The 26928-nt window shown below is 41.0% G+C and overlaps 1 protein-coding gene and 1 long non-coding RNA gene across 6 annotated transcripts in view; one reads left to right on the plus strand and one right to left on the minus strand.

Moving 5' to 3' along the window:
* Positions 1-4328, minus strand: part of MAMDC2 (MAM domain containing 2) — a 96541-nt gene extending 92213 nt beyond the window's left edge. The window contains exons 1-2 of one of the 3 annotated variants that reach the window (XM_043547387.1): positions 4036-4318; positions 3252-3365 (exon numbers count right to left, since the gene is read on the minus strand). In XM_043547387.1, coding sequence (XP_043403322.1) covers positions 3252-3365; positions 4036-4258 — 337 coding nt within the window. In that variant the 5' untranslated portion in view covers positions 4259-4318. Of the gene's footprint in view, positions 1-3251; positions 3366-3763 lie in introns of all 3 variants that reach the window. The other 2 variants (XM_007065566.4, XM_043547388.1) reach the window with 2 other exon arrangements.
* Positions 4162-26928, plus strand: part of LOC122465977 — a 29374-nt gene continuing 6607 nt past the window's right edge. Inside the window, exon 1 of one of the 3 annotated variants that reach the window (XR_006291140.1) lies at positions 4162-4269. This is a non-coding gene — a long non-coding RNA (uncharacterized LOC122465977). Of the gene's footprint in view, positions 4270-24298; positions 24417-26928 lie in introns of those variants that run through there. The other 2 variants (XR_006291142.1, XR_006291141.1) reach the window with 2 other exon arrangements.

Raw genomic sequence — 26928 nt, forward strand, 5'->3', positions numbered from 1 at the left:
GTTGAACAACACTCACAGAGCTCATTACATCTTCAAAGCACTGTACAGACATTAGCTAATCTCTTGGTCACCAGTTTATGTTTGAAAACAATATATTGCATAAGGCAGCCACTTTGCCATGCAACAAATTCAAAACCGTTTTCTTTTTCACATCGCTAATATAGAAACTTTTTTCACTAAGTGCATAAAGCACACAGTGGAGTCCTCCATTATTCATACACATTACATTGCAAACTGAACTGGAACACTGGGAAATGCTGCTGGATTTTTAATGTTATATTTACTCAGCTGGGGTTCAGTTCTTTAGGGTTCACACATTACTGGACATTGTACACTCTCCTCTGTACTAGGTACACATTTTTAAAGAGAGGGTTTGTAATATTTTGAGCCAATTTTAGTTCTTATATTATTCTTTACCCAGTGATTTTTAGCAATACATGAGAATAGTTTGTGGCATTTACATTTTGGAATGTAAAATTTTAGTAGTAAATGACCTCCCCAGAACAGCTATCAGACAGAAAGGGCACCTTGTTGTTTATAATATTAGGCCCCAATCCTATATTTAGATCCATCTGTGCAGAATCTTAGTCCCACACAGAGTACCACTGAAGTCAATACAGGTTCATTTGGGCACAAGAATCCATCCTATTGATCCAACTGCAGAACTGGGGCCTTAAAGCCCAATCTTACAGTCCTTTCTCAGACACAACTCCTGTTGACTTTAATACTGAATATTTCTGTTTGATTTTCCAGTGGGTCTTCTGCAAAAATTAGGACTGCAGCAGCTGTCAAGCTCACTTGACTCAAAAGATCAGGTAAAAAGTGATTTAGAATTATTTAAATGGTAAAATTGTATGGTACTCAACATCTTTTCCAACTATCTCAATGTCATCCTTATCTATTTGAATAAAACTGACCCACCTCAAAACTCTCAGATAGTTAAAGAGAAGCCATAAGCATTTCAAAGGGAAATTGAACCCATGCATCCCCACTGATCTAATTGGGAATACACAGGTATATACCAGAGCAAAAATTGGCCCCTTATGTCCAACCTGGGTCTGGCCATTAAGTACACATTGGCTTCCTTGGCAGTTCGACAAAAGACTTTCAAGTATGGAGTGGAAATTTCTCAGCGGGATTTAACTATGCACACATCACCTAAACTGCTTGGCATGATACAATATTATTGAGAGATTTATAGGATGAAAGAGCTGAAAGATTTTAAACAGCAAGTCAAGTAGTCCCTATAAGGGTATATACTCCAAATAGTAAATGCTACTTAAAAACAATAAAAGATTTTAAACAACCAAAAATAACTGAAACAAGTCACAGTTAAAGTTGCCACTCCCATCCTTAACTTTCTCTGTCGTGCCAGTAAATGCACAACTTATGCACACGCTGATCAGAGACACCTGGGTTAGTCTGCAAATATCAGCTCCCAGAACTGTATTATGGAGCAAAACAGTATCTGAAACAAATTGGTTATGCACACCTGGAAGCAAAAGTTGGATGAAACATTTTAAACTAGTTTTGGTTACAATACTGAATAAATTTCAGAGAGGCTAATACCCTGTATGCCAAATGTCAGTCTGGAATGTCTTACTACCACTAAGTTACGAACTCCTGGAAAAGGGGTTATAACAGAAATATTGACAGAGCCCTACCTATTACAAGTATTACTACACCAACTGTCCTCCCAGAGTGAACTTTACAATCCAGTTATACATTCCTTAATAAAAACAGTGATTTCCAGTGACAGAAACTTAGCTGTAACTGTAATGTTCAGATAAAATAAAGAGTGTTGCAACCAGCCAAACTAGCACTCTACGAGCCAGGACGCTGTGGCTGTTAGTGCTCCAAGTTGGGGGTTGTTTTTTTCCCCCCTTCTTTCAAGCACCATAACTGTTACTCTACATCTCATACCGTTGCTCCTGCAGGTGTTGCTGCCAATGTCTCACTGCTACTCTGGTCTGAATCAGCAACACTTTACACAGGGCTTCCTGTCAATCAGTAAGAGGAAGTGCTGCTTCCAAAAGAGCCAATTCAATGAGGCGTGATGCTAACAGACAGGGTAGTGGTAACAGAGACTGTTAACACAGCTTCCAAAAATGGATGGGGATCCATTTGGCTCTTAGGAGCTGCATTGTTTTGTACAATTATTTTAAATAGTTAGAGAGGGATTGGAAACAGAAAGAGAAAAATCTTTTAGTAGTTGGAAGGCTGAAAGGAGAGCAGACGAGAGGATTTATCTATAGGAATCTATACTCACCACTTTATTATACCTGGACGCTGTTTGGGGGATTTATGTGGCTGCCAAAACCACAGCTAATAGGGCTTCCTTTTATTATGTGAACCCAAATTTAATCCTATGTATGGTACGGTACCCACTGCCATACCCAAATATAAATATTTTCACTTCTCAGTTATACCCAAATTGTGTTAATTATATAGAGCACGACAAATTCTGCAATCATTATTCTGGCCACACTGCCTGTGAAATCCATGGGAATTTGGACTGTCACATACTTTCCCAAAATAGCTCAGTAATACAATGTCAAAAATAGTGACTTACAATTTTTCCTATTCAATTCTAGGTACCACACAATGGACCAAAAAGAATATCGAAACACCAACAATACCTAGCAATCATATATTACTTTTCATTCAATGATCTCAAAATATTTAACAAACAACCCTATCAGGTACACATAGAAATAACATATACAGACATCATTTCTCTTGCCATAGAAATGCAGCCACTTCTGGGATGGCAGAAAGCATATGTTTAATATAAACAGCAATATTACACAGACGTTTAAGACACAATGCTTCATATATAAAGGTAGAGAAAGAGTAGGCAGAGCCACCACCTCAAGGGGATGAATTAAATTAGGTCTGAAATACTGATTTTGTAAAAAGGAGTTTTTCCCCTCAATAGAAAGTTAAACCAATAGAAAGTTACCATGATTTCTGTAAGATTCCCATGAAAACAGATATTTTTAAACAAATTAATATCTCTCTGTAGTGCCTGTAAACGAAATACTACAAGACTGAGAACCGATGAAACTGTAAACAAAAGTGAACAGACTTCAGTGGTATTCATATAAGAGTTAAACAGCATCAACCATGGAAAGTATATTGGAAATTTAAGGTTCTTAATACTTTTAGTTTATTGTAGCCTAGGTATAAAAATGTATTTGTTCATTTTTAAGCGCAGCACGTCCCTGTAAATACCAAAAAGCCATCCTTACCTTCTTCATTTAAAATCCATGGCAAAAATGCATTGTCTGATTCATAGCCACAAGTGCTGTCTTCAAAGGCACAAGACCCAGCAGAGAGCTCAACAGCTCCAGCAAACAGCAAAACTGTAAGGACAAAGAAAGCTCTGTTCACACAGATAGCATTGCATTGCACTCAGAATGAAAAGAAACGTGAGGGAAGCCACATGCTTCTCTGCAACTTGGGCAAGCAGACTCAGGCTCATTCACTCAGGAAGCACCAGGAATAAGGGCAGCAGATGGAACCTGTTGCATTCAACACTCCTTTTTTGCCTTGATATCACAGGTTACATTATAGCCCCCAACAGAAAGATGCTGCCTCACTCATACCTTCCAAAATGAGGCTGCACACACGGGACCGTTACAGGCACTTCCCTGCCTTCACAAGCAAACAGCCCACAGAGGCAAGAAAGGGATTAACAGCAACAGGGACTAAGTTTGCTGGTCCCTCCGCACAACCTCTCCCCATAGCTGGGCCCCCTTACCTTGCACAGTGAGGAGATACAGCAGGAGCATAGTCGCCCTTCCAGTGAGGAAAATAGTACAGCTCGTTGGGATTGAACTAATAGAGCGGAGAAAGGGGGGGCGGGGGGAGTAAATGAACCCTCCAGGGACTATGGCAAATAAAACTTCCAAAGCAGCAGACAAGTTCGTTCAGCGTATGTGTGTTTGCACCAAGCTTCCTTATGTGCTCAGGACAAGACACCAGAATGGAAGCAGCTGCAAAGATGAGCGGAGCTTGGAGAGGGAAACCTACCAGCTACACAGCTGGTCCTTGGCTCAAACGAGGATAGGGAGGGGCTACTCCAGGGCTCTGTGTTCCTCAGGCACTGCGGCTTATAACAGAGTTCATCTCCACAGCCACGCCGTGCTGGAATAGAAAGGAAGAGTGAAGGAAAGGCTGAATATAACTCATGCAATTTAGGAAATTTGCAAAACAGAAAGGGGGACGAGAGGTTCTCCATGGGGGCTATGGTCATTTTACAAGTAGGTAAGCTGCACCATGCACAAAGACCAACTTCCCACAGCGGTATTTTGTTCTTCACGAACATTACTCTGATGTCCGCATATCTAGTTAAAATGGGACCTGTCATGTATGCTTTTTCTCCTCAACATTGACAGCACCGGAAGATGGAATTTTCTAAAATTAGATTGCTTGAAACTCTGTAAATTTATAGCAGAAGGGAAAGTTTTTCCTGTTCACGACTATTGAATGTTTCCAGCTGTCCGCAATGCTTATATCACATATGCGGATATGCTAAGCAGTCCCATGCATACGTTGATAGCATGTTTAGTTACTAATAAGCCTTTTATGGTGTCACATTGAAGGTTTTGTTTTTAAATGATGTTTCCTATATAGAAATAATACAAGCCGTGCAGCTGAATAGATCATAAGCAAACATTACATCAGAAAGATATGAGCCATCAGCTATAATGGTTAATTGTGACTGTTTGTTACAGAATATTTTGGATGTATGTCAGATACAGGAGCATTCTGGGAACTGTAGTTCAATAACCAAGCCAGTATAACATGGCTTAAAATCCTTTTATTTCTATTTTAATCATTTTTCCGTTATACAATCTTCGTTGCATCAACAGTTTTTTTGAAACACAGGTTTTCTATTAAAAGGTTTGGGAAAACCTCAATTTTAAATGATCAATTGTAAGGATTTCTCAGGCTGTTGCTAGGAGATTTAACTTCAGTGGTGCATTTAATTACTTGTTTAATTAAGTGATTAGAATAATTTGAACAACATAAACAATCAGTACACTCTGAACCACAATTTGTGCTGACTTAAGTACTGTGCAATTCCACTGAAGCCCATGGAGTGGCACACAATTTATGTCAGGTAACTTACAATGTTGATCTGCGTACATGGGAGAGGAGGTGTTAGTGAAACAAGAGGAAAATGCAGAGGTAATGGAGAGGCGATATGAAATGCACTGGCAAACCAAATTCTGCCAAGACTTAAGTAATGGTACAAGTTATATACAAAGCTGGTTTTGGAAAATGACTTTTGTGTAGATCAGTGGTCTCCAACCTTTTTATGCACAAGATACGTTTTTGAATTTAAGTGCAACCCAGGATCTAACCTGCCCCTTCCCAGGGGCCCCGCCCTGCTCACTCCATCCCCCTTCGCTCTGTTGCTTGCTTTCCCTCACCCTCACTCACTTTCAGGGGGCTAGGGCAGGGGGTGGGGGTGCGGGCTCTAGGCTGGGGCTGAGGGGTTCAGAGTGTGGGAGGGGGCTCCAGGCTGAGCCTGGGGTAGGGGGTTGGGATGCAGGAGGGGGTTTGGGGTGCAGGCTCTGGGAGCAGGCTCAGGGCAGGGGGTTGGGGTATGCGAGGGGGCTCAGGGCTGGGGTATGGGGTTCCGGTGCGGGCTCCCACCGGATGGTGCTTACCTCGGGCAGCTCCCAGGTGGCAGTACAGCGGGGCTAAGGCAGGCTCTCTGCCTGCCCCAGCCCCACGCCACTCCCGGAAGCAGTCAGCACATCCCTGCAGCCCCTGGGGGCGGGGGGCATGTGGTTCTGTGCGCTGCCCCTTCCCTGCAGGCACTGCCCCTGCAGCTCCCATTAGCCGCAGTTTCCTGTTCCCAGCCAATGGGAGCTGCGCGGGTGGTGCCTGCAGGCAGGAGCAGCACGCGCAGACCCCCAGCCGCTCCTCCCACCCCCCCCACCCCGGGGCCATAGGGACACCCTGGCTGCTTTCAGGAATGGCATGGAGCCAGGGCAGGCAGAGAGCCTGCCTTAGCCCCGCTGTGCCACCAGACTTTTAGTGCCCGGAGATCGAGATCAATTGTCAGAGGCTCCAGGATCGTCCAGTAGATCGCCATCTACCGGGTGGTGACCACTGATCTAGATTAATCCTTTCAAGTGGAGTCTACATTGTTTCCAACTCTTACAAATTTGTCATGAGTATTGCAATATTTGATGCTTTTCTTAAAGCCCCAAGTCTGGGAGGCATGTAATTGGCTGAGAATCTCGGCTTACTTTTTTTTTCCGAAATGAAAGATTTTAGCCCTCCTAGTTGTGAAGAAAAGCTTGGAAATCTGAACTCCAAAGGTACAACACCAGAAGATAAACAAAAAGCCCCTCAAAATTGTTTCTAAAACTCTCAGGATTTTAAAGGCCATCTCATTTTTAGCATCTGATTCATGAATTTTGAGCATTTGGGCTTGGCAATCCTGAGTCTATTATATCAGATGTAAAGATAGACACACAGATGCACACATTTCTTCCTAAGTTTCTTAAAGGTGATATACAAGTATATGGGAAAAATATATAAAATAATGTTTATGTACTAAATGCCAAAGGGTAAGGGGGGGCTTTCAGAACAAAATGCAAATCACAGCTCACCTGCTCCAGGTGGTGTCCTAAATTTTTCATAACCACCATGTAACCTTGATGGACCAGGCACCCAGCCTAAGAGATTATGGTAAATGGTGATTAGTTTTTTTTTGCCGTATAGGACTGTGCACAGAAATCATAATTCCATCCCTCCTTCTGACTGTGTCATCAACTGCTTCTTTTTTATTTTTCAGTCTTTGACTTCTTAGAATATTTAAATTTGCAAAACTGAAAACCGACATCTGCCTAGAAATATCCCTCAGTGGTGTAATATACTATATATTTTTAACTATAAAATGAACAAATGTGCAATTCTGCCATCTTTATGCTGGAAATTGGATATGACTTGTATGACAGACTGGCAATGTCCTGTAATATTAGGAGGACCAGATAGAAAGTGTGAAAAATCGGGACAAGCGGTGGGGAGTAATAGGCACCTCTATAAGAAAAAGCCCCGAATATCAGGACTGTCCATATAAAATCAGGACATCTGGTCACCCTATATAATATCCTGAACCAATCTTATGAAATTAACAAACTTTACTGAATTAAATTAAACCTTATTGAATTAGGGTTCATGCCTTTTGGGTACATTGTATTAAAATGCAGGTTTGTGTGTGCTACTGTGGCTTTGTATGTACCTTCTCTAGTGGGGGATGCTAGTGTACTTCTTCTGTGGTCAGCCCTTTGAAGCCACTCCCACCTGAGAGGTTTGGATATACTAGTTCAAACTGGATTCTCCAGGGACCAACAGACAAAGAAAGGGATTTTGGATAAACAGCCTGGTTTTAAACGCGCTCAGGGGGTTCTTGATCCAGCAAATGGACAGGACCCCTGGTCCATGGAAGGCCTCAATCCTTAGGGTAGGGTTGGAAGGACTGGACATTTGTTCTGAGCTGAAGCTGTAGTGAACTTGTCACCACAAGGAATCCCCTTGGGTGGGAAACTGAAGGACTGCTCCCACCAGAGTCCATGTTAAGGTGATCTCTGGTAAGCTTGTTAGCATGTAGGTTCTTTTATAGTTTTTAATAGGTCTTCTCTGTACCACTTTATGTTTCCTCCAGAGGAAAGAAGGAAAAAATATAAATCAGATAAATCACTATGAAAACTTCTATAAGAGAGAGGTTCCAAACCGAGAACAACCCAAATGAGGCAGTGGTTTAATTATTAGAATTCAGACTAGAGTGAAAGACCTAATTCCTGTTTACCTTACTTATATTCTAACTTGAAGTCAGCTAGACTTCATATATGAGTAAGGAAAGTTGGATTTGTCTCAAAGTTTTAGGGCTCATTCCAGTTCCCATGGAAACCTATTGATTTAACAAATGCTGGATTGGACCATAAGTCTTTGGAGGAGGAGGATGACCCTAAGCTAAAGCACAGGACTGGGACTAGGAGACCCGAGTATTATTTCTGGCTTTGGCACAAATTTCCTGTGTGACATTGAGTAAGTCACTTACAGGCCCTATGACTCAGTTTCTCTATCTGTAAAAAAGGGGATAGTAATATACCCCTACTCTCACTGGTGTTGTGAGGGTTTATTCATTAATGTTAAAAAAGTATGTTGAGTTCCTCAGACAAAAGGTGCTATAAAAGTGCAAAATATCCTTGTGGTTACACAGTTTTAGTCTTTTGTGAATCTAATTCCTTCTCTGAAAACTGATGTAAAATAGAGATGGGCCTGAACCCACCAGATCTTGCATCCGAGCCGCCAAACCACCCTCCCCAAAATTGGGGTGCAGAATCTGAACCCAGATCTGGATCTACCTTTTGCAGCTAGCCTGGTTCTCTATAATGGGGTGAACCTAAGCCCTACTCACAAAAATACACAAACTTAAGGGGGAAGGAGGAATAATAGTCTCGTTGAGAATTAATTTGCTTAATGTACAGGGCTATGTTATGTTTGCTTAGATCATCTCACAAATAAGGTGAATTTCAAACTGATTTATCAGAAAGAAAATGCTTCTCTCTTGACTAGAGTCCCATGCTCTTTATTCTTTGTAGTTAGGTACCTTTGTATTACATTTGCCAATTGTATAGAAATTCATATTTACATTGGAGCTGAACAAAAAAAGATTCTGAAATTTGGTGGAAAAGAAACTTCTCTCTTACATTCAGTTGCATTACTAAGTGCTGACAAATTCAAAACAACTGTTCTGAGTAATGCACAGGGAAACTCCAAAGTTAAGTGCAGTAATAGTATTGAAAGGAAAATACCCTGTTTTTTCTTAAAGGTTTTTGGATTCTCTCTCTTTTAATTTTTTTTTAAGTGCTTTACCCTCTTTTCTGCCAGGCTTATTTACTAACAGTTAAATCATAAAAAAGAATCCTTGCAGTTTTATACAAATATTTAGAGCCTCCATAACAGAAATGGTATCACAAAATATCTCTACAGGAGATTCTTTCAAGTCCTCCGGAATGGAGGGTGTGAGTTTACATAGAGGGTTTGGTACAAAAATGTAATGGAAACTGGTTACCCTGCTGGTTCTCAACTTAATTTACTTTGTTTCCGTAACAATAACCTCTGAAGTGCTATCCATCCTTAAAAAGAACAGGAGTACTTGTGGCACCTTAGAGACTAACAAATTTATTTGAGCATAAACTTCTGTGGGCTACATCCCACTTCATGGATGCGTAGAATGGAACATATATATATTTATACATACACACACACACATACAGAGAACATGAAAAGGTGGAAGTAGCCATACCAACTATAAGAGGCTAATTAATTAAGATGAGCTATTATCAGCAGGAGAAAAAAAAATTTTGTAGTGATAATCAAGATGGCCCATTTAGACAGTTTACAAGAAGGTGTGAGGATACTTAATATGGGGAAATAGATTCAATATGTGTAATGTCCCAGCCACTCCCAGTCTCTGTTCAAATTCAAGTTAATGGTATCTACTTTGCATATTAATTCAAGCTCAGCAGTTTCTCCTGTTACCTTTTCATGCTAATAAACTAATGAGGTTGTCTACTTCATGTCAGGGAGCAACATAGCCACACTTGAGTTATCTTAGCTCTTTTCACAATGAAAGCAAATGTCGAAAGACTTATTATGCACTATATATGAGCTTCTCATGTGCACTAATGTGTTCTACTAATGGTAGAATTGACTCCAAAGCAGGTTTCCCATGGTTATTTCTTCATGGACTGTAAATGGTTAGGCCTCACATATGTTTTCTTCCATTTAGGAGCGAGAACATGGGAAATCAAAGTTAAACCCATAGGGATAAATTAATCTCTGTTATAATTCCATTGATTTCAGAGGGCTTGCTCCAAAGATAAATTTGGTCCACAGACCCTGATTTGCCTCCTGTTACCTTATATGAACTTCTTTCATTATTTCTGATTTAGTCCAGTAGAAGAGAATCAGGAGCATGATGGTTAAATCCTGAACTTCTCCATATTGATTCCTAGCTACAGATGTTTGATTTGAAGTGGAAAAAACATTTTAGAAAAGACCTTGCTGCATGCACAGGCCAGAACTTTCTGCTTGTTCCCAGAGCTTGGACATCCATATTATTCTGAGCTGGAAACGCATGTTGGGTATCTGTGTGCAAATTAGCATGGTTCATTATTTGTGTTTCAGCATCCCCATGTCTAATATTAACATTATAATTATGCATTATTTATTTTTACAATACCATGGATGTGCATGGCACTTTAGAAGCAAAATTAGGCAGATGGCCAAGAGGGATTACTTGCATCTTTTTTTTTTGTTTAAGAGAAGTTCGAGTTAAGACCATCTCATTGTGCACATAGGAAGATTTGTTATAGTCTAGCTATCACCTCACTCGGAGCATTCCCACTGATTTTAATGGGGCCACTTGCCGAGTAAGGTACAACTCAGTGTAAGGATGACAGAATCTGGCTTTAGGACGTGTATGGATTACAGTTACATGAGTTAAATATAATCAGTATTAGTCAGCCTGATTGTTGCAACTGTCTCTTTACTATACAGCTCACAGCACAATGGGGCCTTGATCTTGAGTAGGGCCTTGGGTGGTACTATTATACAAACTAAGGAATATCCAGAGATGTGCATCACTGTAAACACGATATAACTCTATGGGAGTGCTCTAAGGAAAACAAGCACTTCTCTCTTGTTTCAGTAACCAGTAGAGGTGAAACTTCCCTCCGAGAGTTCCTTATAAACTTGTCCCATTATATTTATTCACTGTTTACTTGTCACATGACTTTGGAGTTAAATTCATTCAGAGGAAACAAGAGAGAGGCTTAACAGCAGTCATTGATAACCAGTGATTGTGCTGATTATATCCGTTTGTTTGCAGTTATTTTGGAAGGAGGTAAGAGAGGCATATAGGTATAAGCAGTACTATGGAGAAAAGGTTTTGGCAATGTAGTTTTATTTTCTATGATCACTATCATGTCATATTACTTGCAGCAAACTGTAGTCAGCTATTGCAGCATATTGAGAGCTGCTACTGCTGTTGGTAGCATCTGGTGCAGGTGTTTGTCATTATTGTGGCAACATCTGGATGCTTTTTATCGCAGCTTTTTAAAGGAAATTTTATCCATTCTATTGGCCTGATTCTGAACTAGGTTTTAAAGGCACATCTACCCAGAACAGCTTGTTACTGTTTAGTACTAACAAAGTACATGTGTCTGGCATGTTGACTCAACATAGAGTATCGTGCTTCAGCACATTTGCATGTTTTCCCCTTTCTGGTGATTTGCACTCATGACACTGTAGTGAGAACAGAGCTCTCTGCTATTGCTAATTTGCTAAGGGATTGGTGGTGGGGGCAGGCTGCACAGCTAAAGAAGAGGAAAAGAGACCTTGAGCTCTCTGACAGAATTTGCAATGAGTCTGTTTCTGATTCACCAGCAAACATTGCCAGGCATCAGTCATGGCGAACCATGCAGCTGCTGTACTTGACAAGATTACTTGGCATCAAGGTTAGTCATACAAAGCACCTCAAAGCCTGTCATAAAACTGGAGTAAATCTACCCTTTTAAACTTGAAGAGTATCTAGAAATACTGCTGTAAGCCTCAATAATGAATTTTTGTGGCATAACTGAACAATCTATACTCCAAGTTTTATTGTAGAAAAGGCCATGAGGTACAAGCTCATGAGGGACAAGCTCATAAATGGCGAAGTCACACAAGAAATCACAACCTATAAAGCTGGCTCTCATTTTGTCACTGACCTAGAAAAAGGTTCCTGGAACCCACATTTACATTAAAAACATCAGCCTTCCTTATTTAATAAATTATTGAAGATCTAAACAAGGTCTGGAAAAAAGAGTGCCAACAGCTTGCAGCCTGGAAGGAGCAGGCTTCTGCAGCATATCATCATGTCACTTCTTTAAACAGAAGTAAAGGAAACAACAAAAAGGATTTTCAGAAGAGGAATTATTTAAATGACTTGAAACCCAATGATCTGATTGCTTCTTTGTTTGTCACAACTCTACTGGCACCAAAACTGGCAAGTTAAACAAGAAATGACTGCTTCCTGAGTTGGAAAAACAAACTGACTCCAGAAAAATATTTAAGTTAAAAAGCTCCTGATTCAGTTTTAAAACATATTAACATTTCCTAAAATCCACAATATTTGACTTTCATAGGTTGTTGTTTTTTAAATCAGATATGAAGTACCTCAGCATTGGCTAGGGGCCTTGATAACTCCCAGCTATTCAGATATTGGCCTGTACAAGAGACTTGAGCATTTAATGCTATTTTCTTAGGGGCAAGTTCTCCCTTTCCTCTGTGGTCACAGAGGGTCCCTGAGGCTGCAGGACCATTGCAGTTTCTCTGTGAAGGATGCAAGGGGCAGGAGTTGAGGAGTCTGTACCAGGTATCCGTGCCTTCTTCCTGCCACGGAATCAAACTCTGCAGGATGTTCCATACATTCACGTGCACTGGGGTTTGTAGACCAGAGGCACCAGTGGATCTGCAGCCTATTGAGGCTCTGGGGGATGGGCAGGTGCACCCGCATCTAACGGCTCACCCTCCAGACTAAGGGGAACAGCCACCAGTCCCAGGGATCAAATGATCACGGGGGGGACAACAAATGAAAAAACAGGGACGGGAGTCAGGGTCAAAAGCAGGGAGCCAGACGGGGAGACCAAGCAAAGAATCCCAGACAGCACCCACTGCTCCTTGCAGGCATCCAGCGAGCCAGAGGACGCAGCCTAGAGGAACTTTGCCCAGAGAAATGACCTAAGGGAGGAGCGGAAATAGGCCCCATAGTCACAGAGCACCTCCACGTCCTGCATCCTCCTCCTGGTATGGTGGATGGCCACCTTGGCCAGTGCCAGGAGCAGGTTGACGAGGAGGTCTTGTGACTTCATGGAGCCATGGATGCGTGTGCAAATAGGAGGAGGTGTGGGGGAAAAGTGCAGCCAGAACCTGAGGAGAAGGTTCTGGAGGAGTCGAGAAAGGGACCGCAACCTGGCACGCCCGAGATTGATGTGCTTCCAGGGTCTCCTTCATGCCACAGAAGGGGCAAGTGTCGGGAAGGGGAATGAACCTTGCCAGGTACACGCCCATGATTCATAGATATTTAGGTCAGAAGGGACCATTATGATCATCTAGTCTGACCTCCTGCACAACGCAGGCCACGGAATTTCACCCACCACTCCTGCAAAAAACCTCTCACCTATGTCTGTGCTATTGAAGTCCTCAAATCATGGTTTAAAGACTTCAAGGAGCAGAGAATCCTCCAGCAAGTGACCCATGCCCCATGCTACAGAGGAAAGCGAAAAACCTCCAGGGCCTCTTCCAATCTGCCCTGGAGGAGAATTCCTTCCCAACCCCAAATATGGTGATCAGCTAAACCATGAGCATATGGGCAAGATTCATCAGCCAGATACCACAGAAAATTCTTTCCTGGGTAACTCAAATCCCACCCCATCTAATATCCCATCACAGGCCATTGGGCCTATTTACCATGACTATTTAATTACCAAAACCATGTTATCCCATCATACCATCGTCTCCATACACTTATCGAGTTTAATCTTAAAGCCAGATAGATCTTTTGCCCCCACTGCTTCCCTTGGAAGGCTGTTCCAAAACTTCACTCCTCTGATGGTTAGAAACCTTCGTCTAATTTCTTCGTCTAATTTCACGGCCTCATGAAGGAGCCATCAACTAATCTCCCCAGCAAGCTGGTACCAGTAGCTGCAGAAGCAGCCAAAGCTTTGGCCTTCAAAGAACTTTCTAAAGTTTTGACTGGATTTTCTCTAGGGCTGATTGGCTGTTTGCTCCAACCCTACCCCCTCCTTCACAATCTCATCTCCTCAGCTTCACTCCACATCTGCCCCCTTTCCCTTTTCTCTCCTACCCTGTCCCTCTCAATGTTCAATGCTTCCTTTCCCACCACCTTTCTTTCCATTTAGCTAATCCCCTGCTAACTAATCCCCCTGCCATCCCAAAAACTTAATGTGGAACCAACATGACAATTACTGCCATCACATTGTTCGTGCTGCTTGTGAGTTGTATCCCTTTCCCCCAGCCTGTGTCTGTCTGGTCTATTTATATTGTAAGGCCTTCAGGGCAGGGACTGTCTATCCACTGTGTTTGTACAGCACCTAGCATCAGAGGGTATTTGCTCTTGGTTGGTTCATAGGTCCATGAGTAATGATTAATAACAACACCAGCATGAACACCCCCACAGAATGGGAGCACAGGAATGGCAGGGGTTACTGTAACCTCAAGGCTGTGGTAGCTGCTGCAAGGAGGATCCTCTACTGCCCATGATCCTCAAAGGAAGGATTCCTTTTCCCCCCTCAGTTCCCAAGGATTCTCCTTGCACAAACCCCTGCTACTTGTACAGAAGAGGAGGAAGAAATTAACAATTAAAACCCCAGTTTGGTATTTTTGGCTCAGTTTCTAAACAGGTCTAGTTCCCACACCAAACCACAGAGCATGCTTTCATTTTTTTTAAACCAGTCACTGTACCAAGTGCTCCATTCTTACATAATCCCATACTTGATGAGCATTGATGAAAAGGATCAGGTGTTCCAGACCAAAGTATTCCCTTCAGCCCACGGAATTAGTATCTACCTACTCTACATCTGGATTCTTCATAAGCACTTTGGAATTCAGAAATGTTAGCCCTGACCAGCCATTTTTGGTCATACAACCCAGTTACTCCACTTTATAGTTATTTGTTTATATGTACAATGGCAAATCTACTATTTTAAATCTTCCATATAGTCTAAAGCAACTTCTCTGTCACTTAAGAAAAAAATGGGGAAAATGTTGAATCTTCCACACCATCACAGTTATTAACAACCTTGTAGTCTATCGTTATTTATATAGTGGTAGTGCCTAGGAACCCCAGTCATGTACCAAGACCCCGTTGTGCTAGGTGTTGTACAAATGCAAAACAAAAAGACCATCACTGCCCCAAAGAGTGTACAGTCTAAGGAAGGGATAGGCAATAATAAAAAATAGTATGGAATCTTCAAAGAGAACGTAGGGCTTTTGTGAAAGACAGAAGAAAGTATTGGTCCAACTCCTGAAGTCCTTATTCAGGTCAGTGGAACTTATATTGGCCTCAACTAGAATTTTGTCTGAGTAAAAGTTTCACTTATAGACACATTATTATTAAGTAGTAGTGATAAACCTTTCAAATTTGAAGGGTTTGGTTCAGAGAAGCTTATCCAACCCTAACTTGGTCAAGAATTTAGGCTGAATATATTTTTGAGAACTGATTCTCTCAAAAGATTTCCAGTTCTTCCAGGTTTAGAATGGATCAGAAACATTGCAAAATTGTTAGCTTTCTTCACATTATTTTTTGTATTTCTGCTTTTGACTCCAGCTGGAACGAAAGAGTACAGTAGACAGACATGAAATTTCTGATTAACTTTTTGGTTTATCAAACTTTTTCAAAACCCATAAAAATTTGTTTTGGTTTGATTTGAGGTGAATCTTCAGTTTTATTTTATCCAAATGTGTTCATCTATCTCTAATAAGATGACTTGTATTACCCTATGTTCAATTATATATTCAATTTATTCAAATAAAAACAACAATAAACACATTGATCACTGACCTGTTTTTAAGGGCTTGTTTAAATGTTTAAGGGGTTGCTTACATGGGAAAGATATACTGGTATAACCTAACGTGAAATTAAACTGATATAGTTATACCAGTTAACCCTATCCCCTCCGCCCCATTCATGTAGACATTCTTGTCCCAGGATGAGTGCCTTTTTTTCAGTTTAACTTATGTTGCCTGGAAGAGGTTTTGGTTTTTAAAAATTGTTGTTTCACCACTATTGAGAGTCACCACCACCACTTGACATCAGAGTATGAGTCAAATGAGAAGATACAGTTATTTTTGTTTCTAATTGTCATAAATATCAAGGGAAGGGTAAACACCTTTAAATCCCTCCTGGCCGGAGGAAAAACCCTTTCACCTGTAAAGGGTTAAGAAGCTAAGACAACCTCGCTGGCACCTGACCAAAATGACCAATGAGGAGACAAGATACTTTCAAAGCTGGAGGGGGGGAACAAAGGGTTCTCTCTGTCTGTGTGTTGTGTTTTTTGCCGGGACCAGAGCAGGAATGCAGATCAGAACTCCTGTAAAAAGTCAGTAAGCAATCTAGTTAGATATGCGTTAGATTCTGTTTTGTTTAAATGGCTGATAAAATAAGTTGTGCTGAATGGAATGTATATTCCTGTTTTTGTGTCTTTTTCTAATTTAAGGTTTTGCCTAGAGGGATTCTCTGTTTTGAATCTGACTACCCTGTAAGGTATTTACCATCCTGATTTTTACAGAGGTGATTCTTTTACTTTTTCTTTAATTAAAATTCTTCTTTTAAGAACCTGATTGTTTTTTCATTATTCTTAAGATCCAAGGGTTTGGGTCTGTATTCACCTATGCAAATTGGTGAGGATTTTTATCAAGCCTTTCCCAGGAAAGGGAGTGTAGGGCTAGGGGGGATTTTGAGGGGAAAGATGTTTCCAAGTGGGCTCTTTCCCTGTTGTTTTTGTTAGACGCTTGGTGGTGGCAGCAATAAGGGACAAAAGGTAAAATAGTTTGTACCTTGGGGAAGTTTTAACCTAAGCTGGTAAAAATAAGCTTAGGGGGGTTTTCATACAGGTCCCCACAGCTGTACCCTACAGTTCAGAGTGGGGAAGGAACCTTGACACTAATAATCCAAAAAGAACAAAATACACTGGACCAAATTCTGTGCTGATTTACATCCCATGCAACTCTGATAAAGACATCTGTGGGATTGCAGGAGTATAAATCTGTACCTTGATAGCAAAAGAAAATAATCAAATATTTTACAAAATAACTAACTCCTGTTTCCAGGTGTGACCAAACTACTAATCTGTACACCTGAAACACATCTTGTCCAAAGAACAGTTCACTTTTTCTCCCTTCTGGAGTCCATGTAACAACTTCTATTATGGAGGCTTTCATTGAGATACCAACAGCAGAAGAAACAGACTAGAGCCACTTTCTGGACAGTAGCTTCACAGCTGAGAAAACTGTATAATGGAAAACAGGGGTTGCCATAGTGAACAAATGGGCACAAACACATAGCCTGTGGTTAGTTTTTTCCTTCAGATGACACTGCTTTGGAGATCTTGAAAGGAAACAACAGAAAAAAGCAAAGAAGAGGGGATACATGCAGAGATGAAAGACAGAGAGATCATGAAGATGGGGGGGAAAAGAATAAAAAGAGGAAGGTATGGAGAAAGTGATGAGGAAAACGAAAAAGGGGTGAAAATAGAGACTGAGTATTGACCATTTTTCAGGTTTGTAGGAAGGTTTATGTAGAAATCCAGGGAAAGATCCTCAGTCCTGCTCCAGCCCCCGTGCTGGGTAAAAGTGACAGATGCCTAAAAAGAAAAGGAGTACTTGTGGCACCTTAGAGACTAACCAGTTTATTTGAGCATGAGCTTTTGTGAGCTACAGCTCACTTCATCCGATGAAGTGAGCTGTAGCTCACGAAAGCTCATGCTCAAATAAACTGGTTAGTCTCTAAGGTGCCACAAGTACTCCTTTTCTTTTTACGAATACAGACTAACACGGCTGTTACTCTGAAAGATGCCTAAAGTGTCTCTGTACTGGCTGCAGGAGGGTGAAGGCACTGTAAAAATAGCCTTAAGCCTTACTTCCAAGGACCCCTTCACAAGGCCTGGAGCAGGGGGCATGCTGTGGGTGGGGCCAGGCCAGGAGGGGTACATGTCAGATTCAGCGCTGCATCTGCAACATTGTGGCACTACTGTCAGCCATAGAGCAGCCTTGTGAGGCTGCTCACTGTAAATTAGACCAGGCCGGGGTTGGGAGCTACTACACGCACTCTGCCCAGGGGCTATGAGTTCTGTGCAGCCCAGAATCTCACTCCCAGGATGTTGTCTATTTCTTTGTCAGTGCGCTCTCTCTCCTCTTTTTCATCTTCTTTATTTACCAGGGGTCTCAGTTTTTCCTCTTGAAATAATTATTTCTTTCCAAATAAATAATTGTTTCTTTCCAAAGAAAATGAGGAATATACTGGTTTCAGAGTAGCAGCCGTGTTATGAGGGCCTACGTAAAGGTAGAGAATGTTTTATTGCAATAGCAGTTCTAGAAATTTGAAAATATACATCTATGGAGTTGAGATGAGCCTGCAGCTGAGATCTTTTGCTTCTGCTTTATACTTGCTTATGCATAATCAGTGTTTGTTTCAATATATTTTAGGAGACCAATACTACTTGAGGCAATCTTCACTATGGAGTAGCATCCAAAAATGAATGAATCAGAAAATCCTAAAATACAGCAATATTGCTGAGATTTATATAGTACTTCCATCCAGAGAAACTAAATATGAAATTACAAACTCACTGCAAAGCAAAGAATATCCCATCCAACTCATGCTATAAAGAGAAATTCATAGAGAAGCAGCTGAAGGCTAACCTCCCTACTCTTGCACATACCAGGAGATTTTTAATTACCACAAGCAGTCAGAACCTTATCTTTACATCTCATCCAGGCTACAACACTTCCAGTAGCTCTCTCCAGTAGCATGACGTACTAGTAAATGGACAGAATTTAAGGCAAATTTATATCAGTAGATACTGTTTAGGAAAGCCTTACCACAAGGTTTTTACAGCCTGTTCATATTAAAAGCCAGCATTTAATAGACTTTGTAAAACACTGAAAACCTCTCTAATGCAGCATCTGCTTTAACTAAAGGCCTTAAGCTGTTTATTGCCTAATATCCCAAATTCATCCTGTACAACAGGCCTACAATGTTGCTATGTATCAAACTGGTCTTGACAGTCCACTTATTTCCGTGGCTTTTTTTTTTTTTTTGTCCTGACATTACACTTATTTTGTTTCCACTAGTGAAATGTTGTAGCACTCAAGAGGTATGAAGGATCATAAGTGAGGTGATTATTTCATGGTTAAAGGAAGGAGATTATCAAAGCAAGGAAGGATAAGGATGCCAAGGATGGTGGTTATAGGTATACATATGTTTTGTGCAGGAAAAACTATGTTGTATTGAAAGATGAAGGAGCCTCTATTTTATATTTTGTTTAATCATTTAAGGCCTGATTCTGCTGTCCTTTACCCCAATTTTACACTGGCAAAACTTCATTGATTTAAGTAGAATTAGTCCTAATTTAGTATAAGTATGAGGAGAATCAGCCCTGGTCTATGCTTACAAATTAGAGTGATCTACCTATGTCGCTCAGGGCTGTGAAAAATTTCACGCTGTGTGCCATAGGTCGGTTGACCCAACCCCCACTATAGATGCAGCTAGGTTGACAGAAGAACTCTTCCATTCACTTAGCTACTGCCTCTTGGAGAGGTGAATCAACTACTTTGATGCAGAAACACCTTCCGTCAATGGAAGCAGCGTCTACGGTACAGCAGCATAGCTGCAGCTGTGCTGCTGTGGCACTTGTAGTGTAGATATAGCCACAGGTAGCTGACCTAGAAAAACTATATAGCCAGAGGTGAGGGAGGCTGGGACCCAAAAGAAGGAGTTACATGCTTCAAATTTTAAGAGGCAAACAAATATTGCCACCTACTCTGATTGCTGAGTGGCAAGTTAGGTCCATGAAACACACGTGTTCACAGAACGCTTTAGTTATCACAAATTAATTGTTCTTTTAAAAGTACTTCTTTATAAGTCAGTGATGACAGCAACATGTTCATGCAGGTTTAAGTGTTTAATCATCCAGAATTGCCTGCTGTTAACTGGAGTCTCATGAACCGTATGGCACCTCTTCTTCCATCCATTTTCACCAAAGGCATAACTGAGGCATACAGAGCAGCTCTGTATAGACAGAGACAGCCAAGACAAACATAGAATCTGGAATTTCAGAAGCCCTCATTCCTGCTTTTTAAGGCTAGTCACCAGACCAGACTGCCTCTTCTAATTATTTTTATTTAGACAAAAATCAAGAAATATATGTCTTGTGGTTTGCACTGTCAGCTGAATTGATCCATGTCTGAAAACAGTGACACTCCTATGTGTTGGGCAACTCACAACAGGCCAAAAGTATCTAACATGCAAGTAACAATCATTGTACCAGACACAGTATTTCTGTTTTTGCTCTTGTGATTGGTAAAACAAATTAAAGTTTAAAAAAAAAAAAAAAAAAAAGACAGGTCTGTGGTTTCTTTGACTAGCTTGAAAAAGAAAAACCAGCGACCAATGATGACAGCGGTTGATAAAGTAGAAGAAGTGATTAATAATTGATGGAAATTGCCACATCAGAAGATTTGTATGCCATGAAGCTTTTCTTATATGGTTGATTAATATGAGTAGCATACAAATACAGGAATGCCAATATGAATTGTGCTTTGCTCTGTTTGGAATGTACTTTATTTTGAATTCTAGCATAATGTTCTCATTACAAGATGTACCCTGTAACCACAAGCTGTCAAATTCTGCACCAAGCGTCAGGTTCCAGACAGATTTCTATAGTTGCTACATTATGATCTACTAGCAGCTAGGAATCCAGGCAGCCTCCTTGCCTGCATATGTGTCCTACAAATGACAGACAAACCCCTTTTTTAAGAGATGGCAATGTTACTTATAGCAGCTCTTCTGGTTGCTTCCCCCACCAACCAACATCAGAGTGAGAGTGAGCCCTCTAACTCTCATCCATGGCCCCTGCTATCCCAAAACTAGGCTAAAAAATCCAGTATTGTAGTTGGATCATATAATCTGGAGATACAGAGCTGGGTGTCATCAGCATACTGAAAGCACAGCCACCTCCATCTCCTAACAAACATTTCCAGTGGCCTCGTCTACTCTAATATGAGTCTGGCCCATGTCTGTAGTAGCTGAAAGCCATTGCCATCTCATTGTTTATGCAGTATGAATTGGTGGTGCCAATCCATGTCATAGTGGACAGCAGACTACATCACACAAACTGCCATCATAATCAGAATGAACAGGCAGTGAATCCAAGGACTGAATGGACATTCAGAGACTGTACTGCTCCATCACTGTAGAAATGTTCCCTTCAGGTCAGGATTGAGGCACATTGGAGAGGTCAGTAAGAGGGAGCTGGTGCTGGTGCAGCATGTACTGTTCCTGTTCTGTGGATAAAAGACAGAATGGAAACTCACCTACTATATCAGGAGTATTAAATTCACTCCTCCCCTATCTGACCTTCTCTCCCCAATCCACATCCCCTCTCTGTTCTTCTGCCTAATTCCTCTCTCACCTCTATTGCCAGGATTGTGAGAAGACCAAAGATCCTTTGATGACCGGGGGTAGGACTTACTGATGCTATACCTCTAGCCAGTGCTTCGGATTAGGCAGCTCAGACTGCTACACCTGGATCTAAAAATACTTGGCAACCAAAATGGAAGATGATGTAACCTATAACAGTCAAATGCAAATAACTGGGACACTTTGGCTGCAGGGGCTTTTCTCCCACATTTAAAGGAACAACTACCAGACAAAATGCCAGGAAAGGCTCCATAGGAGGTGGTCAGCCTAAACTGGAGAAGTCAGTAGCGACAGAGAATTTACAAAGAATGTAGTTTGTAGGCCAGGGGCTCAAAGCCCAAACGTTGAGGAGCAGTGAGGTGGGGGGAAAGCATTCTGAGGTTTCCAGAACTAATCTCTGGTGTGCTTTATCACCGTGGTAGTTATGTTCTTCAATTATCTGACTTATTTATACTGTTCAATATTAAACCAGGTGCTTGTGGGACATCAATTGTTTCCTGTGCTTACAGTTCACTACTACCTCATCACAAACACCGTTTACAACACTGCGGCTTTTGGTCCTTAAAGTATTTTACATTAGATTTAAGAATAAACTTGTTTTATTCTAACTTTTGCATCTGTCATAATTTTTTTTTTTAAAGTTCTTGTAGGTAATCTAGGAAGATGAAAGTGACTGGAAATAAAGGCGGGGAAAAGTCCATGTCTTCCTCGATACAGTAAACTAATGATGTTAACATCTGAATTTCTTTTGTTGGGCATTAATACTTCCATATTGTTTATCACTAACTTATATATTATTGAAGAGACAAGTATATCTTTTTCTAATATCATGATGCTATAAAATATTGCTCTCAGAACAGCTTAAAAAAAGGAAGATCCAAGAGATGATAATAGAAATGGTGCTAAGGAAGATATACCGTGGTGGTATATTTCTGGAATTTAAGTAATTAATTATGTCTTTTTATGGCTATGCTTAAACTTCCTTATGAATTACCATACTTATTTATATGCCAACAGCATAAATTGTGATAGCTGGGTGTTTGCTTGTTAAACTAATTGGCCCTGAAAGCTGATCTGGGCAGAGCCCCACTTAAGTCAATGGGATTGCATGAGTGCAGGAGTCAATGTGCATGGATCAAAACATAATCCACCACATGTAGTATGTTCTTTTCCTTTGTACAGATAACTCCAAGTTTCTCTGTTATCTCCCTTGATGTGGGCAAAGGGTAAATCATAAAATACTCACAAAAACCTCTCCCTGGGGTAACTCAGAAATATTGCTAAGTGATTGTCCAGGAGATTAATAAATGTTTTTTCTTCTGTTAGAGAGAGGCAGTCATAAAATCATTAAGAGAAACACCCCACTTGTCTTGCAAACCATCTGGATGGAGACTCCCCCCTGAAGTTAATGGGAGAAGGGTTTTGTGCATGTAGCACTTGTTAGGAATTATGTGACTTGAATCTGCTTTTTGCGCTCAGAAAGGCATTGGAGGCAATGCAGAGGAGCTGTCTGCAGTGTCTTCAGAAGGAATTTTGACTGACTTCCCCCCCCCCCCCCCCCAAAAAAAAAAAAGCACACAGTTTAGCAGGAAGCATCACCACTCTTGGAGCCTCACTCCTCCACACAGACTGCTAACATCCAGATGTCAGAGAGCAGGGCCTGCACTCTCCAAGCATACTGGACAGCTGGACGGAGGCTTCTGCTGCCTCACGCTCCCTACACATCCTACTGTGTACCGGCTCAGAATGAATGAATGCTATATATATATATATATATATATATCTTATCTCTTTTCATTAAAACTTGGACTAATTACATCCCCTTCTTTCCCCAAACTACTTCCGGCTGTAACAATATTGCAGCTCCTGCATTTCCTAGAGCTTTAAGCACCGCATTACAATGGGCTGTTCTTCAGATAGCCATAATATACATATGCATCTTTCAGCTGCTGTTGCTAGAATTTTTAAACATAACCTCCTTTAGAATTGCTTAATTCACCTAGGATGTCTCTCCGTAATGAAGAGTATTCTATTAAATAGCCTGTGAAGTGTGTTTTTATTTTTATCATGGAGTTGGTGCCAAAATAATTCATTTTTGACACCCCCAAAATACAAACACATAGGTGATTTTCAGTATGATGGTATATTCTCCAGAAGAGGTCTGAACAGTTAGAAAAATATCATCTAAAATTCCAGCCTTTTTGCAGAGCACAGAGGAAATCAACTCTCTCTCCTTTACCCACCCCTTAATATTTAAGGGGCGCAGTGGATAACTGAGTGGTAAAGCATGTTTGCAGCTCAAAAAAAGGTTGTGTCTTCCATCCCACTAAAAGGGAAAAAAATCTCAGTTTAACCTGTTTGTTGACCTCCTTATTTTCAGTCCTTTGATGTAAATATTACTATAACGGATAAGCACATAGCTATAGTTTTCTTTCCCAGCTTGATCCAAAGAGTTGGGGTTTATGAGTGAGATAATAAGAATGAATCATATTATTTGCTTAAATTAGTTTGATAACCCCTATTTGGTAAATCACCAAATCATGTTTTTCAAATTAGCTTAAAAGTAAATGACATGCACATTATCCAAAGCATTAGGGGCTGGATTATGGTTGACCCTTACGGAGATGCATAGTGGGGGGCACGGAATAAAGAGCCTCTACCTCTCCCTGTGTGGTCGGTATGAAGGCCAGGAAGAATTGCAGTTTCTGCTCTCAGGGGAGCAGAGGGTCTACTTCCTAACCATTGCCCTGAGAGTTCATGGTGCCCAAAGGGATGATGGCATGGTGAGATGCGGCAGAGAACAAGCTACGCCATGGCTCTGTCCTCCTATGTGTTTGCCAGCAGAGGTGGCACCTGTGAGGGAATATGCTGCATACGTCTTAAGGGGTGTATCAATGTGTGTACACCCCAGCCCACCCCCCCGTGCACCAGGGAGCTGCAAGAGGTATTTTGATTGGTTGATTTTTAATCCCAGGTGATGACAGCGTTTTAACTGAGGTGGATTATCACAAGTTTGTGAGATTCCCTGGAGCAGTGAGCTTTAAGGGAGGATCTGAGTGAAGACAGGGCACCTGAAGCACTGGGAACTTTAAAACGGAACAGTATGGAAGTAAGCATGAAGGTGAGAGCAGGAGGGAAAGATGGGGTTCAGGGGCTGGATTCGTTAGAGAAACGTGAGCAGATGTTACAGCAGCTATTTTTCATAAGTTATGAACATAAGTAACTTACTCATTTTCTCCTGCTGTCTTAACTGGTGCTTTATAATATTTGCAAAGTAACAATCTGGTTTTCAAAGAAATCTGAAAATTAAGATATTTCAACTCCAACATAAAGAGCTGCAGCTTGCAAAAGAAACCTGTGACAGAACAGTAACAACTGTAAATCTGAAGGTGACCCTGATAGGCATGTTTTCCAGCCATCCCACAACAATTAAATGCTTTAGACAGCTCTGTAGAGTGCTTTGCCACCAGTTTTTTTTTTTTTTTTAAAACATCAACACTTACTGATTATTTCTGAAATGTGTTAATTTGGCATGTTTACACACAGCTTCCATCCATCAAAAAACTTTTGGAGTAAAGCTCAATTCCTGATTAGGTATTTGTTGTTATACTGCAGACCCTTTCAGCTACCCTTTGTACATTTTTAATTCAGTGGCTCTGTTTTTCACTTGTGACATTAGGGCCATGTCTACACTACAGAGCTTACAGTGGGGCAGCTGTACTGCTGCAGCTACGCCGCTGTATGATCTCCTGTGTAGCTGCTCTATGCCAAGGGGAGAGCGTCCTCCCGTTGACATAATTAAATCACCTTCAACCAGCAGTGGGAGCTATGTCAGCAGGAGAGGGTTTCCTGCTGACATAGTGCTGTCCACACCGGCCCTTCTGTCAGTGTAACTTATGTCCCTCGGGGGGGTCATACCCCGAGCGGCATAAGTTATACCGACAAAAGTGCTAGTGTAGACATAGCCTTAGTCACATTATGGAGGTACTATTATTTTAATATTATCACTTCAAATTTGTAAAATACAACTAACAGCGCAAATCACAACATTAACACTAGTAATAAGACATAGTGGCCATGTTCTAGCATACTCTGACAATAAAGTAACCGCCACAGGAACTAAATATATTTTGAGTAATACCTGTTCAAAAGAGCTCTGCATGCGTTTCTGATTCTAATAATTCTTAAGAGATCCTTGCTTACAGACATGCAGTAGACAAAGAATTTTCCACCTTAGATAACTGAACAACTTTACCACAGCACTTCCCAAAGGGACTAAAGACAGGCCTGCCCAAGTGCACTTCAGGACAGGGACTGTTAACTACTGATGCTGAACCATGCATGGGGTTGAGTGGATAGCGGAAGGGGAAGTGATGTGATAAAGGGACACTTGCCTATTGGACTTTTACACCAGTCAGTGGGGAACCATGTTAACGGATTACCGCTGAAATGACTGTGGGGAAGTGTTTTATTTATCATTCATATAGGTATATTGTTGCTGTTTTTTCCCCAAGTGGCTGCTGTTCCCTTCCCCCCAACAAAATTTTCCTTCTTTCTTACATAGACCCAGTGCTTGTGAGTGGGGAAGTATTGCCTATTAAGGGCTTGCAGAGAAGGTAGTGATCCCAGAAATGCTGGGTGGGGATTTAAACCAATGTTGTTTTTTTAGTTTTAAGAGGGACCACTAGCTCGTTGTACCTGGACTTTGTTACTGCTGACAACACCTGATAGAAGGGTAAGCTAGATTGTTTTTTGATTTCTGCTTATTATAATAGGAAAGTTCAACCAGGAATTATTTCAGGGAAGTATGATGGCCTGTGCTACGCAGGAGATCAGATTAGATGATCACAGTGGCGTCTTCTGGTCTTAGATTCATAGGTTCATAGATTCTATTAAATCTATTCATCAGTAGCACATGCTCCAGAAGAGAGAAGGACAATGGAGACTCATGGCTTGGTTCTGAATTCAGTTACACAAGTGTAAAATGAGTGTAACTCCATTGGCTTCAATGAGGTTACTCCTGACTTACACCAGTGTAAGTAGGGAAGAATCAGTCCCTCAGTATCCATAATGCACTTCAATGTGTTATTGGTAGACTGGCATCAGTATGAAGTCCAAGCAAAGCAGCCCTGCCAAGCCAGAATTGATCATCAACCCAGAGAACTGGGTCACAATCAAAAGTGCAAGGGAAAAAAAATGAAAAAAACAAAGAATAACAGAAGAAGCAGAATTTGCATGAAATCATCAGTCTATGTAATCATAAACCCAAAGAAATACTTTAATCCAAAATAAAATGCCTGATCATCTTCTCACTTACATCAGTGTAAAGCAGAAGTAACTCTATTGATATGAATGGAGTTGCACTGGTGTAAAACTAGTGCAACTGAGAGATTTTAGCTCATAGACTTTAGCAAAAGTTGTTGGTACTAAAGCATAAAGGTACTGTCTTCCTGGTAGATACGCTCAGGGTTGTATGGTCAAACTGAATGAATAACTGTATGCACTCTAGTCATTACTTGAAGTATGGAAAAAGATATCATGCGGCCTCTGTGTTTATCAAACTCTGGGACTATTGCCCTTCCCTGAAATCATGTACCTTTAAAAAAAAAAAAAGTCATGGAGTGGATAGGTAT

This window comes from Chelonia mydas, chromosome 5 (assembly GCF_015237465.2).
Source record: "Chelonia mydas isolate rCheMyd1 chromosome 5, rCheMyd1.pri.v2, whole genome shotgun sequence".
NCBI classification, from domain to species: domain Eukaryota; kingdom Metazoa; phylum Chordata; order Testudines; family Cheloniidae; genus Chelonia; species Chelonia mydas.